Here is a 13,778-nt window from a genome sequence, read left to right as displayed (position 1 = left end):
TTCACCTTTGCTAGCATTCTTGCCTGGCATTCTTGTAGCGGGACCATACTGTCCATTTTCAGTCTTCGAGGACGATGTGGTTGGTTAGAGACAGGTTGAGAACTTTGGTGAGATAATTGATTCCTGGCTCATCCAACTGTTTCAGCATTTACTATGGATATTCAATCAGAAACCAACGCTTTGAATGATTTAGCGTTCCTAAATGCATTCATAACATCATACATTGTGAATTGTGGTGGTTCCTCCCCGGTAGTAAGAGATCTTGGCAAACTGTGGATTGAAATAAAATGTGCACCTCTTCGTATCAGTCAGCGTAACGTCGACAAACGTCGCCGAGGTCCTATCTTCCCTCCTTCCGGGGTTCGAGAGTGACTTAATCGTTGCCCCAATTCACTTATACCGGCTCCAATGTTGCACCTCTTCAGATGATTTAATCACTTGTTCCGCTTATGCTTCCTTACTCTGGGGACAGTGGGGTTGGCTCAACAAAGCTTATCACGTTCATTTGCTTATCTCTCGGAATTTCGGTCTCACTTCGTGTATTCGCCCAGCATGTATATGGCGAGCGGCTGCAGCAGTGATGATGTCTCGGAGCGTCCTTTCTGCTAACCGAATATAAGAACGGTTGGCAGATCTCTAAAGTGGTGATGAGTGAATTCTCGGAAGCGAGCGATCTGCTGATGGACACGATTAAGGGGAGATAATCTGACCCAAGAAAAACTACTGTTGTCAGGTGACGTCATTTGACAGACCTGGTGACACGATTGTTACGTCTGGCGAACTGTGACACTATCCGCTAATTCTGGTAGAGGCGTCCTCTTTGACCGTGCAAATTCATCTGCTCAGCCAGCACCATACCCCTCTGGTCATTTCCGGGGACCACATGCCACAACTTATGACGAGCATTAAACTCCCAAGACCTGACGGTTATAACCTTTCATAAGCAGGCTAATATTAGACCTACATATAATCTGGATGTATACGTTGGGCAACCCTACCTCCACATTTCAATACCGCGGCAGCGAGTTCTTTCGTACCGGATTGACCCGAAACCATTGTGTTTCGGCCAGGGGCTGCCAACTCAGCCTCAAAACTATGCGTCTACGTAGGTTTCATGCTGTTACAACAACAACCTCCACACCTGACTGCTACCCCCATAGATTTCATATACAGGTTATTAGTGCCAGACAGAGCGAGATAGGTCTGTATTGAACAGACTGTGGCAATAGGAAAGCTAATCCCTCATCTCCACTTCTGATGTGATCCTTCCTCAGCACGTTGTAACCATCACAACGCTGTAAGCTGTAGCTGTTGTTGAGCGTAGTTACCTGCACCTGCGCGACCATGATATTTTTCCCAGTCATAAAATCCACTATTTCCCCGATCTTAGCTCGGAGTGCATTTCAATTAAATTGGATGAAATTGGATAAAAATGATGCATTTTTGGAGATTGGAACAGCAACGGCTGATGTTAGGTGCTGCGTGTACCGCTACTGTTGGGGACACCCTGCATTAATTGATCTCATCGAAATGTTGAGTGTGGTGGATGCGGATGTGACAAACTGAGCACATATAAAATGGTGCGTTGGGTTTTCCTCCGTCCCGGCAGGGACCAAAAGAATCTGCGGAACAGGCATTTCGGGATGACAAAAAAACGATACAAATATTTATGCAGCAACCGCTGGGCGGAACACAGGTGTGTGTGGTTCCGGGTTAACCTAGTATCACAGAACCCGTTGTCATGGTATAGCGAGATTCATCCGTCTTTTTAGTTGGTGTCGGCAGGGTTTTTTTGCAGCTTTTAGGCCATTATATCAATAAGAGAGGTCTGTCCTCCGAAAAAAATATACATTCGGCTAATCCCTTCGAGGGTTATTGTATACACCATACAGACAGACGAGAGGATATGGCAAAATTGACTCAAAATTGCCTGAAACGAACTTTGTCTTATAGACCTCGTTAGCATAAAGGCTTACTTACTTAGCTGGTCAATTACAGGACATTTGTTCCATAAGCCGAACTAAGAAAAGATAATCAATTCTCTCGGTTTGTTGCTTCGCTTTTTGGAATACAGCTTCTTTCCATCTCTTTTTTAACTTGTTCGTTCAATCGAAGCCTTTGCCTGCCAGTTCTACGTGTACCACCATGTGGCCCGTATTTAAACGCCTTTTTAGCGGATTCATCATCGCTCATTCCTATGATATGGTCTAGCCAACGCAATCGTTGGATATCGATACGTTTATCTATACTGATGTCGTTGTATAGCAGATACAGCTCGTGGTTCATACGACGTCGATATTCACCGTCAACGCAGATTGGCCCGTAGATCTTTCGAAGAATTTTTCTCTCAAATACTCCAAGCGCTGCCTTATCTGCTTGCGCAAGTACGCAGGATTAGGACCTATACATATGCACGGGTAGTATCAGTGTTTTGTAAAGCGTTGTTTTTGTTTCACGAAATGTAGCCTTGTTTTTAAACTGCTTACTTAAGTAGCATCTGTTGGCCAATACAATTCATCTTCGTATTTCAGAACTGATGTTGTTTGTTGTGTTTATGGCGGTGCCGAGTTAGACGAAGTCTATAGGAACAAACTTCCAATGTTGGTCCTAGCTCTATGGACGCAATGCTCGTCGACACCATCAACATTGGCTTTTCGACATTTATTGCCAGACCCACTTTTGCTGATTCTCTTTCGACCTTCTTAAAGGTATCAGTTACTTCCTTTACTGATCGTCCCATGATGTCAATTTCATCAGCATAAGCAAGAAGCATGTGGCTATTGGTGTAAATTGTGCCACTTCTTTTGACGTTTGCCTCTCGTATAACCTTTTCCAGCAGGATGTTGAAGAGATCACACAAAAGGCTGTCTCTTTGCCTGAAACCTCTTTTGGTACAAAACTCTTCGGAGAGATCAGTTAAAGTCATTTTACAAAGCCGAATTAGCGTTGGGGGGATACCAAATGTGTAATGGCAGCTATAATAAAGTGTGTCACCTTTAGGTGCTGTTGTGACGCTTTTCCCAATCCATCATTTTTTTTAGGGACTTTTGAATAATCCGAAGGATGCACGGACCAAATAAATACAAGTCGCCAAGGATCAAATAAACATAAGTCGCTGTATCAAGTAGTCACACACATGTTCCAGTATCAAGGATCAAGATGAACTTATCATAGCCATATTTATTCAATATTTTCGCTTAGCATCTAGTAAAATAAAGTATGGCTAATGTACATATATATGCATTTACCCATTTATCTGACCTCAATGTACTAGTATTTTTGACTATCATTTCTAACTACCGAATAGACTAGTTGCTGGTACTGCAATGAAGGGACAATTGGGTTTTCCAAGACTATCGAATTGACTGGTTACTGGTAATGCAATGAAGAGACAATTGCCACATGACTATCCCTTACTATGACATCCCCATGTTAAATTCACCAGTCTATAGCATTGCGAGTAGATTGGGTGGTAACTAGTGGTGTTTACGCTTCAGTTACACATGCCAGTGAATTGGTGCCAATTGAGTACATGTATTATACTCGAAAGTGCCGAAAAAGTGTTCGACTGGCATGCAGTTTTCTTGTGTGTTTACACATGCCAGTGCAAGTTCAATTTCAAAATCATTTTAATCCGCATTAACACACAAAAGTGCATTATATTTCAGATTTAAAACACAATTCACAACATATTTTATTACTTTTTATTTTATTTCGTTTTAAAAAGATTGTTTTCAATCATAAACATAATGAATCTGGTATTGCCGCCTTTTCAATATTGTATAATCCCAGAGGGGAAATTATTTATCAACCTATATTTGCATGAAAAACATCAAAATTATGTCTTTACTAACCACTAATATATTGCAGCTGCCAAGGCGTATTATTTGTGTTTCCTAATCTTATTGAAAATATGCATTAAATCTTTGCATTCTTAAAAGAAACAAAAATGTACATGGATTAAAAAATAGTCTCGGCAACTCTTTTTTCATTTTCGACATATCATTGGCAGCCAGCTCAAAATTTTGCTGGCATGAAAAATCTAGTGCCAGTGGAGTCGACAATTCAAAAAATGTAATTGTGGTAGTAAAATATTGTGTATGTATTGAATTTTTCGAACTGTCACTGGCATGTCTAAAGGTTGGGTTACCAGTAGCCAGCAAAAGTGCTAGTTATGCCCTAGTTACCCGAACAACTGGGTTCTAACCAAATCCATATGTAAATACATATGTATATTAAGTTGTATGCAATCAATAGCAGCACAAATGTCCGGTAGATGTAAATATGTATGTATGTACTACATTGTATATGGGGTATGGGTATGAATAGTTTTGAATTCTTCTTTGTTATTCTCATGCATTTGTTTGTTCACATTCGCACTCAAACATTTAGAAAGTTTTCTTGGGTTCTTTTGTTTTCTTTATTCTGCTTTCGTTGAATGTTTATTTTCTTTCTTTTTCCTCGGCTATTTTGAATCTAACGTTCTTTTTCACATTGTGTAGTCTTTTTGTTTTCTTTCAGTTTCAAACGATTACCGCAACTGTCAGTACAACAAAACAAAAAGCTCCAGCTACAACAAATAACCAAAGTACAACTATTACAACAATAATAATATGGTATTTTAGTTTTTCCCACTCGACCCATTGTCAATGTTGGAACACAAATCGGAAGTGCAATCAAGTAATTTTTAAAACCACAACAACAGAGCAGCATTAAGAATCAATCAACCGACCAACAACAACACCAAAAGCAACAATGAAAACAAATAAAGTGGTGATTTTACGCCATGGCGAAAGTGAATTTAATAAATTGAATTTATTCTGCGGTTGGCATGATGCCCCATTGACGGAAAAAGGTAAGAAGGACTTTTAAATTGATTGATTGATTAATACGATAATTTGTACAACAAATGGGGATGTGCGAAATGTAACGGTAAAGCATTTTGGACCAACGGAAAAAAACACAGTCAACGCTTAGCTTCGCTCTTCTGGTCATGTTTGGACCATTTGATCCAAATGCTGCATATGAAAAATTGGATCATTATCGATGATAGGCCACATATGTGCACTTCTCCACGATTTGTAACGATTTGTTCCAAACTTTGTTCATCTTAATATTAATACCAGAAATAGATCAGGCTGGAATATGAACTTTATCGGATTTTTTAAAAATATTTTTAAGTTACTTCACAAGGCTTGTGGGTTTTTTTAAATATTTTTAAGTAGCTTCACAAGGCTCGTGGATTTTTTAAACATATTTTTAAGGAACTTCACAAGGCTTATGTATATTTTAAGGAGCTTCATCAGAAGGCTCGTGGATTTTTTAAAAATATTTTTAAGTAGCTTTACAAGGCTAGTAGATTTTTAAAAATATTTTTAGGTAGCTTTAAAAAGCCCGTGAATTTTATAAAAATATTTTTAAGTTGCTTTACAAGGCTCTTGGATTTTTTAAAAATATTTGTAAGCAGCTTTGCAAGGCACCTCGATTTTTAAAAAAAAATTTTTTAGTAGCTTCACAAGGCTTGTGGATTTTTAAAAATAATTTTAAGTAGCTTTACAAGGCTAGTGGATTTTTTAAAAATATTTTTAGGTAGCTTTAAAAAGCCCGTGGATTTTTTAAAAATATTTTTAAGTAGCTTTACAAGGCTCGTGGATTTTTTTAAAATATTTTTAAATAGCTTTACAAGGCTAGTGGATTTTTTAAAAATATTTTTAAGTAGCTTCACAAGGCTTGTGGATTTTTAAAAATAATTTTAAGTAGCTTTACAAGGCTAGTGGATTTTTTAAAAATATTTTTAGGTAGCTTTAAAAAGCCCGTGGATTTTTAAAAATATTTTTAAGTGGCATAACAAGGCTCGTGGATTTTTTAAAAATATTTTAAGGAGCTTCATCAGAAGGCTCGTGGATTTTTTAAAAATATTTTTAAGTAGCTTCACAAGGCTTGTGGATTTTTTAAAAATATTTTAAGGAGCTTCATCAGAAGGCTCGTGGATTTTTTAAAAGTATATTTAAGTAGCTTTACAAGGCTCGTGGATTTTTTAAAAATATTTTTAAGTAGCTTCACAAGGCTTGTGGATTTTTTAAAAATATATTTAAGTAGCTTTACAAGGCTCGTGGATTTTTTAAAAATATTTTTAAGTAGCTTCACAAGGCATGGGGATTTTTTGAAAATATTTTAAGGAGCTTCATCAGAAGGCTCGTGGATTTTTTAAAAATATTTTTAAGTAGCTTCACAAGGCTTGTGGATTTTTTAAAAATATTTTAAGGAGCTTCATCAGAAGGCTCGTGGATTTTTTAAAAATATTTTTAAGTAGATTTACAAGGCTCTTGGTTTTTAAAAATGTTTTTAAGTAGCTTTGAAAGACTCGTGGATTTTTTAAAAATATTTTTAAGTAGCTTCACAAGGCTCGTGGGTTTTTTTAAAACAATTTTAAATAGCTTCACAAGGCTCGTGGGTTTTTTTAAAACATTTTTAAATAGCTGTACAAGGCTTGTGGATTTTTTAAAAATATTTCTAAGTAGCTTCACAAGGCTTGTGAATTTTTTAAAAATATTTTTAAGTAGCTTACAAGGCTAGTGGATTTTTTAAAAATTTTTTTAGGTAGCTTAAAAAGCCCGTGGATTTTTTTTTAAATATTTTTAAGTGGCTTTACAAGGCTTGTGGATTTTTTAAAAATATTTTAGGGCCCTTCATAAGGCTTGTGGATTTTGCAAAATTGAATCAAATCGAAATATGAGCCTCGAGGCTTCACGGATTGACTCCGAGGAATCTTCGACTATCACTTTAACAATTATGCACAGCTGGTTTTTATAATCTTTTCACGGAGATTGTTTGGTCCCTGCCGGGATAGAAATGGACATCGGACCATGGATCTGTTCCGTTTGCCAGATGTGAGGTCTACATCGGTGAGATGTAGGGAATGCGTGCACTTCCGAGACTGATCTAGTTTTAGACGCCCCCTCAGGACTATTGCGATAGGATTTATGTTTCTGATTACTGCTACAGAACATTTTCTAGCGTGTCTCCAACTTTGTCGTCGTAATAAACATCCCCGCAGTCTCCCCAACAACGACAAACGCAGCAACTTACACCCCACGTTGTTGTTGCAACAGTATTTGTATGCTGGTTTTTCTGCTTAATCTGGCTATGGTTCAATCTCCAGTTCTAGAAATGTGTCTGTTTCGATGAAATGTAACCACAAGTCTACTGGGGTTAGTTGAGTAGGCTTGGAGCAAAAATGTCTTATGTAGCATATAACCAAATGAATTATCTATTGGGATTCAGCGTTATATCCCAAAGTTGCTTCAGTCGTAGGCGGATGACGGCAGCATGCTTATTTTCCGCAGCCTTATTGCTCTTCGGAGGTATGGACCTTGTCATTATCTACCGAAGGATATCTACAGTAATGATTTTATTGTTTTCTAAAGCATGCTTGAAAAAATAGATATATAGAAAAGATGAAAGAAAAGTAAAGGAAAGTCAACTTCATGTCACAAGCTGCGTAGACTCGTGCTGGTGTTGGTTCTATATTAACCCAATCTCAATACCCCAGTGTGTCATGTCCTATAGGAATTAGGACGGCGGCATCATTCCGAGCGTAGTTTAGCCGAAACTACTCTTGTTTGTCCTAGCAGCTGATAGATTGGGTATGTTTTCCGAGGAATGTATTCACACTATAGTTATTTATGGCGTTCGCGACTACATCTGAGTGAATGCTATTTATACCTGTTTGATCTGGGGGTTATCTCTTGTAACGTTGGACTTATCTTTCTAGATCATGAAGATCCTTCCTGACATGCCTGGGTGTGAGTGTCCTATCCACCATATGGTGATTAGGATAACTCTCAAAGTAACACCCGAGCAGTTACGGCAATGAACTGTACTGGACGAATCTTTGTCTCCTCATGTTGCATGCAGTTCACAGGTCGGCATTCTGTTAGCTTGAAAATGTTTCCATCGCGTTGCACGCCACAGGGACTTGAGGACCTTGTTCCTACACCTCAGCTGTCGCTGATAGCTGTGGCGTGCGCGGACGACATGAACATGCTGTCGAATGGGATCTCTAGCAATTTGGGGTAGTTTGCTGTCGAAGTTCTGCTACCATCGGCCATGACATTCAATTATTCAGTTGTTGTTCAGCACTCCGAAAATCCGTCGTGCAATTCAAGTCAGCGAAATTGTAGACTTTATGAATCGGAGATACATCATTATCGTCGCGATTCAGGAAACAAAGTTCACCGTCCCCTGTAGCTCGGAAATGATCATACAATAAGCGGAGAAGGTCTTATCCTTCGTATACACTAGTCTGTCCAGTAGACACCTATCTCGCTTAAGCTTGACTCTAGTTACCCATACATGAAATATATGGTGGTAGCAGTAAAGTGAGGGACTACAGATGTAGAGTTTTTTAATGTATACATACAACCGATGACTTGTTGTGCCCTGGGATATTTGCTTATGGAGGGCAGTGACCGTCTGGTGCTTGGGGACTTTAATGCTCATTATGTGCTTTGGCATTCCGTCGTAGGCATTAGCCAGGGCGAGACAGTGATGGCCGAGCAAATTGATAGCCCCGTTTTTTTCACGGTGAACGAAGACTTTCCCATGAGGATAAGAGGAGATCACCACAGCTCGCCAGACATCATCATTGTGTCACCCTGTATGATAAAGGACGTGTCCTGACAACCCGACATTTCCTTTGGCTCAGACCATCTTCTTACCATTGTCTCCTGAACAATAAAAACCCTGATTGGCAAGGGTTCAAAGAAACACCGCTTCAGAGAGCTGTCCTTTCCCTCAGATACTCGGTTAGCAGAGAAAACTTTTCGGGACGTCATCACAGCTGCAACGGCTCGCTACAGACTTGATGGTTGTATACCCGAAATCGGACCAAATTTCCCAGTTGAGGTGAGCGTGATGAGCTTCGTCGTACAAATCCTGAGTTAGGGAATTTACTCTTCAAGCAAACGGGCTAGTATACGAAAGAAGGGGAAGAAGGATGAAATAATTGCTGTTACTTTTAACGGCGTGGCATTAACATATCCGAAATGGTGTGCGTGTATAAGAGCCTCCCAGCCGAGGATGTACCACCAAAATTTAAGATGAGCTATGTTGCAGACATCATCCGAAACGAGAAATCATCTAAAGCATTGAACCCACACGGAATCGAAATGGCAATGCTTAAACAACTGGATGAACCCGAAGTTTAATAGTTGACAAGTGTTCTCGTTAGACACCCAAGTGGCCGGAAAGTTCGCAGAGTGGCCTCGCTTCTGAAGCCAGGCAAGGATACCAGCAGAGGCGATTAGTACAGGTCGATCTCCCTCCTGTCACCAGTAGCGAAAAATCTACTCCTCCCCATAATGAGAAGCGGTTTCCAAGTTGCGCAACATCAGCAAGGTTCCAGCCCCGAATTGGTGGTACGATATCCAGGACATGCCTTGCATGTGGATTGTTAAGTTGTCCGGAGTTTTTGTCTCCCAAATCTTTGTGAACTCACCGAGTGCAGGTTGTAGAATTTTCGAATCTGGATACGGAGGAACCAGAACCAGATTATGTAGTAAAATATAGTAACGATCATATGCAGCTTAAAGCGTGTGATGGTTTTTTTTTGTTTTTTTTGATCAGACCTTCTCCCCTTAATTGTCTTTATTAGCAGACCGACTGATTCCATCACCTCTGAACGCCGGACTTTCATCAACAATGGGAAGGCTAATTGGCCTAGTTTCAGAAATCTGCCCAAACCTTCTGATGTTCGGGTAGCAGAAATGAGGTTCCCAGACATCATCAGTATTGCAGCCGCTCGCCTTATACCTGATGCTCGAATACCAGAATTGAGACCAAACTTCCGAAAAGAGGCGACGGGAGTAGCAAATTTGCATGAGAAGCTTCGCTGAGCCAATCCTTGTGACCCCAGAATCAGGGAGCTGACACTGGAAATTAACAGGTTGATCGATGAGCACAGGCGGAAGGGGCTAGATCATCTGAAGAGTTGCAAAAATGGAGCCGGAATTAGTGAATTGTGGGCAATGGTTAGGTCACTCTCGAAGCCAGGTGAGAAGGAAATTGGAACCTCAGTCACGTTTAGCGACGGAACACTTAATCATCCAAAGCGTTGGTCCATGATGAAATCTCCATGGTAATGCTGGTGGAGGCACCAGTTTGATAAGCCGGGAGTTGATCTTCTTACGAAGTTCTCTACCTGTTGCTAGCCACCGACATCGTACCCGAAGTCTGGAAAATGGGCAGGATGGTCCCGCTATTGAAGCCAGCAAAGGTGAATCGTACAGACCGATTTCGCTTTTGTCGATCGTAGCAAATACCCCTGAGGCTTTAGTCCTCTCCAGCGTCAGAAATAGCTATCCAGTTGCCGATCATCAGCATGGGATCCGTAAGCAGCATGTCACTAGAACATCTCTGCATGGCATCTCAACAAGCCGGTCAGCCGGACAACCGGTAGGACAGTTTTGGTGGCCCTCGACTAACCACAAACCTTTGATACTGTCATGTACTCCACGCTTTTTGAGGACATCGACCAGACTAGCTTCCGGCTAAGTTTAAAACGTTGGATAATCAATTCTATGTGTGGATGCCAGTCATACGGGTAATTCAGGAAGCCCCGTAAAGTGAAGCAGGGAGTTCTCCAAAGTAGGGTGATATCTCCAGGACGGTTTAACCTCGATCTTTCCTTTATTCCACATCCTCCAGATGGTTCTGAGATCGCAACGTATGCGATCTTGGCGTACTTGGGTACTACATACAGGCGCGTGTCACGATCGTGACACTAATCAACAACAACTACGCAATTTAGCGACAACTAGTACCTTCTCTGATGTCATTTTTCCAGCGAGGAATATGGAAATATTTGCCACTAAATCTACGGCCACTCTGTTTATGACATGGACTGCAGAGGTGAGCACTGAGTTGAATGTCATGGTCGATGGTAGCAGAATTCTGGCCACTAACTTCCCCAAAATTCTTGGGGTCACAGTCGGCAGCATGCCACAACTGTCTGCGACAAGCTGAGATTTAAGAACAAGGTCCCCAAGTCGGTTGCCGGCAGCACTTGGGGTGCAGAAAAATACATCTTGTTGAACACATATAACACGGTAGGTCGGTCTGTGTTAAGCTATGCGGATCCAGTATGGTCCGCAAAAATAATTGCAACGCGATGTAACAGTATTCCTGTCAGAACGCCGCTATGTGAGGACTGCAACAGAGTGCCTTCTCATGTCATCAGTGGACCATCTGCGAGAAAAGATACTTCCAAAACGGCAACATAAATGCATGTTCTCGTTGCAGTACTTGCTCGGGTGTAACCGTGAAAGCTATCGTAATCATCATATGGTGGAAAGGACCTCCCACCCAAGCATGTCAGGAGGAATGTTCAGAATCTAGAGAGATTGAGAGAGAGAGGTCCAACAATATATGAGAGAACCCCTAGATCATCAAGCGTGTCAAGTAGGTTTGGATAGCATCCACACAGATGGCAGTCGTAGATGTCATCTATCGCAGTTGAAGAACGTCAGGAAAAAGGGCAAGGATTGATAACATAAAGTGCAAAGCATAGGGTAGATGCATTCGGCCCCGGCCCGCACGACGCACTGCACCTTTTCATTTGCCCTGCCAAACACCTTCTTAGACCTGGACCATACGCTGTTAAAACTTATTCAGTGTATTCCGCTTATCGCAACGGAATCTATATGCTAATTAGTGGAACGGGGCCCGAATTTGTACACTGAGAAGGAGGTCTTCTTCATCAGATGCAAGCCAATGTGCATGAGGAAATTCGAAAGGAATTACCTTCAACCTGAACTATAGGTGGACACGATCTTCCTTCAAGCCCTGTAGTCGCTTAAGCCAAAGCACCTAAGGAAGCTGCGGCGGCAAGCAACAAATTAGAATTGGCGAAACTTCCGGTCCCGGAAGGGAGCCGAACGACATCCGCCAACGAGAACATTTGGTGAAGTGGTCGGCATCCAAACCCGTGTCAAACTCGAAAGGCAAGAGTAAGACTGAGGAAAATTCGGGTCTAGGAACCCCCACAGGCTGCAAGGAAGTCAAGCTAGAAGTCATTCGGCCCTAGCCCGCCCGACACTCTGTACCTTTTCATCTGCCCTGCCAAACCCACTCAACTAACTCCATTAGCTTTGTGGTTACAACCAATAAAACATGTATATTCCCAGACCTGGAGATAGAGCCAGAACAGATTCATTCATTTTCAACGTTGGCAAAAATACCCCTCAGCGTAATGTTGACGACATTTCCTGTGTATTTCAGGCATGTAAACTTCTCTACAAGTGGTGACTTAAGACACGCCGTTTGGACTCGGTGATAGAATGTAGGTTCCATAACATTGAGCTAATATGAATCGGGGTGCACTCATTAAAATGAGAGAAGCCTTCTTTGTCACCTCCGGAATATTTGTAGGAACTATTATCATATTTCCTGAGAGTAGTTTCACCAATTTTAATTTCATCTCTCTCTTTTTAGGTATTGAAGATGCTACAAAAATAGCCGTAGCTGGTCTGCGACAACATCGGATGCAATTCGATGTCATTTACACTTCACTACTGCAGCGAGCCCATCAAACTGTCGATGTCATACGAGAAAATCTGAAATATAACGAGGTTCCGGTGATTTATGATTGGCGTTTAAATGAGCGTCACTATGGCAATTTGACGGGGTTCAATAAACGTCAAGTGGCCAATAAGTATGGAGAAGAAAAAGTAAGTCAAACATCATAGCCGAGGAATTATAAGCATTACTTATAAATGTCCTCCTTTTATCCCCGTTCAGGTACAAATCTGGCGTCGTTCCTTCGATGTTCTACCACCCGAAATAACGCCCGAAAATCCCTATTATGCCAAAATACGCAACAATCCAAAGTTCAAAGATATACCAAAGGATAAATTTCCCGATACCGAGTCATTGAAAACCCTAATGCTGCGAGCCATACCCCTATGGGAACAGGAGATTATGCCCAGAGTTTTGAAAGGTGAAAGGGTATTGGTTGTGGCCCATGGTACCGTGGTTAGAGCTCTTATGAAATATATTGAAAGTATGGAAAATTGTTACACACCTGAGGAAAATTTAAAATTATTTGATGTTATTATTCTTTGCAGATATTTCCGATGACGATATCATGAAAGTGAACATACCCAACAGCGTGCCCTGTGTTTTCGAATATGATGTGTCAAGTGGCCAGCGTGTGGGCAATATCCAGTATTTGGCCGATGCAGATTATGTCAAAAAGGAAACGGAGAAAGTTGCCGCTATTGGAAATTAAATTTTTTAACTGTGGACTGATTTACAATTATAAATATTTAATAATAATATTGTTTTTGTTTTTATTTTTTTACTTACACAATATTAATAATTAATTAAATTAAATATCTTCTGGTATGTATCAAGAAGTTATTCGAGTTGTCACCCCTTTGTTTGAGAAAGTTCTAGGAGTTCACTGCATAAAAAAATACAGAGAGCAACAGTTTCTCAACAAGTACAGCTGGCGACATCAATTCCTAGGCAGGGTACAACAGACCAATCATCTACTTATCTACAGAGATAGAATCGAGGAATGTGTCCCGCGTTATTCAATTGACATCAGGCTACTGTTGGAAGATGAAAGCTGGAAGATGATAACCCAGGAGATTTTAATACGCATCATGAGCTGTGGCATTCCACCCTAGAAATGACACGAGAGGGATGGCGTTAGCAAATCAGATAAATAGCTCCACATTTTGCACCATGAACGAGGTCGTTTCCACCAGGATTGG

The 13,778-nt window shown here is 40.8% G+C and overlaps 1 protein-coding gene across 5 annotated transcripts in view; it reads left to right on the top strand.

Annotated features, from left to right (window-relative positions):
- LOC141389777 (phosphoglycerate mutase 2-like) overlaps positions 1-13,364 on the top strand; it is a 45,593-nt gene extending 32,229 nt beyond the window's left edge. For 3 of the 5 annotated variants that reach the window (XM_073961829.1, XM_073961833.1, XM_073961831.1), the window contains 4 exons: positions 4,522-4,855; positions 12,493-12,728; positions 12,799-13,060; positions 13,125-13,364. In XM_073961829.1, coding sequence (XP_073817930.1) covers positions 4,756-4,855; positions 12,493-12,728; positions 12,799-13,060; positions 13,125-13,288 — 762 coding nt within the window. In that variant the 5' untranslated portion in view covers positions 4,522-4,755 and the 3' untranslated portion in view covers positions 13,289-13,364. Of the gene's footprint in view, positions 1-4,502; positions 4,856-12,492; positions 12,729-12,798; positions 13,061-13,124 lie in introns of all 5 variants that reach the window. The other 2 variants (XM_073961830.1, XM_073961832.1) reach the window with 1 other exon arrangement.
- The last annotated feature ends 414 nt before the right edge of the window (positions 13,365-13,778 follow it).

The sequence above is a fragment of the Musca autumnalis genome, unplaced genomic scaffold (genome assembly GCF_047663935.1).
Source record: "Musca autumnalis isolate F117 unplaced genomic scaffold, ASM4766393v1 scaffold_1, whole genome shotgun sequence".
NCBI classification, from domain to species: domain Eukaryota; kingdom Metazoa; phylum Arthropoda; class Insecta; order Diptera; family Muscidae; genus Musca; species Musca autumnalis.
This window is presented reverse-complemented; position numbering and strand designations above follow the sequence as displayed.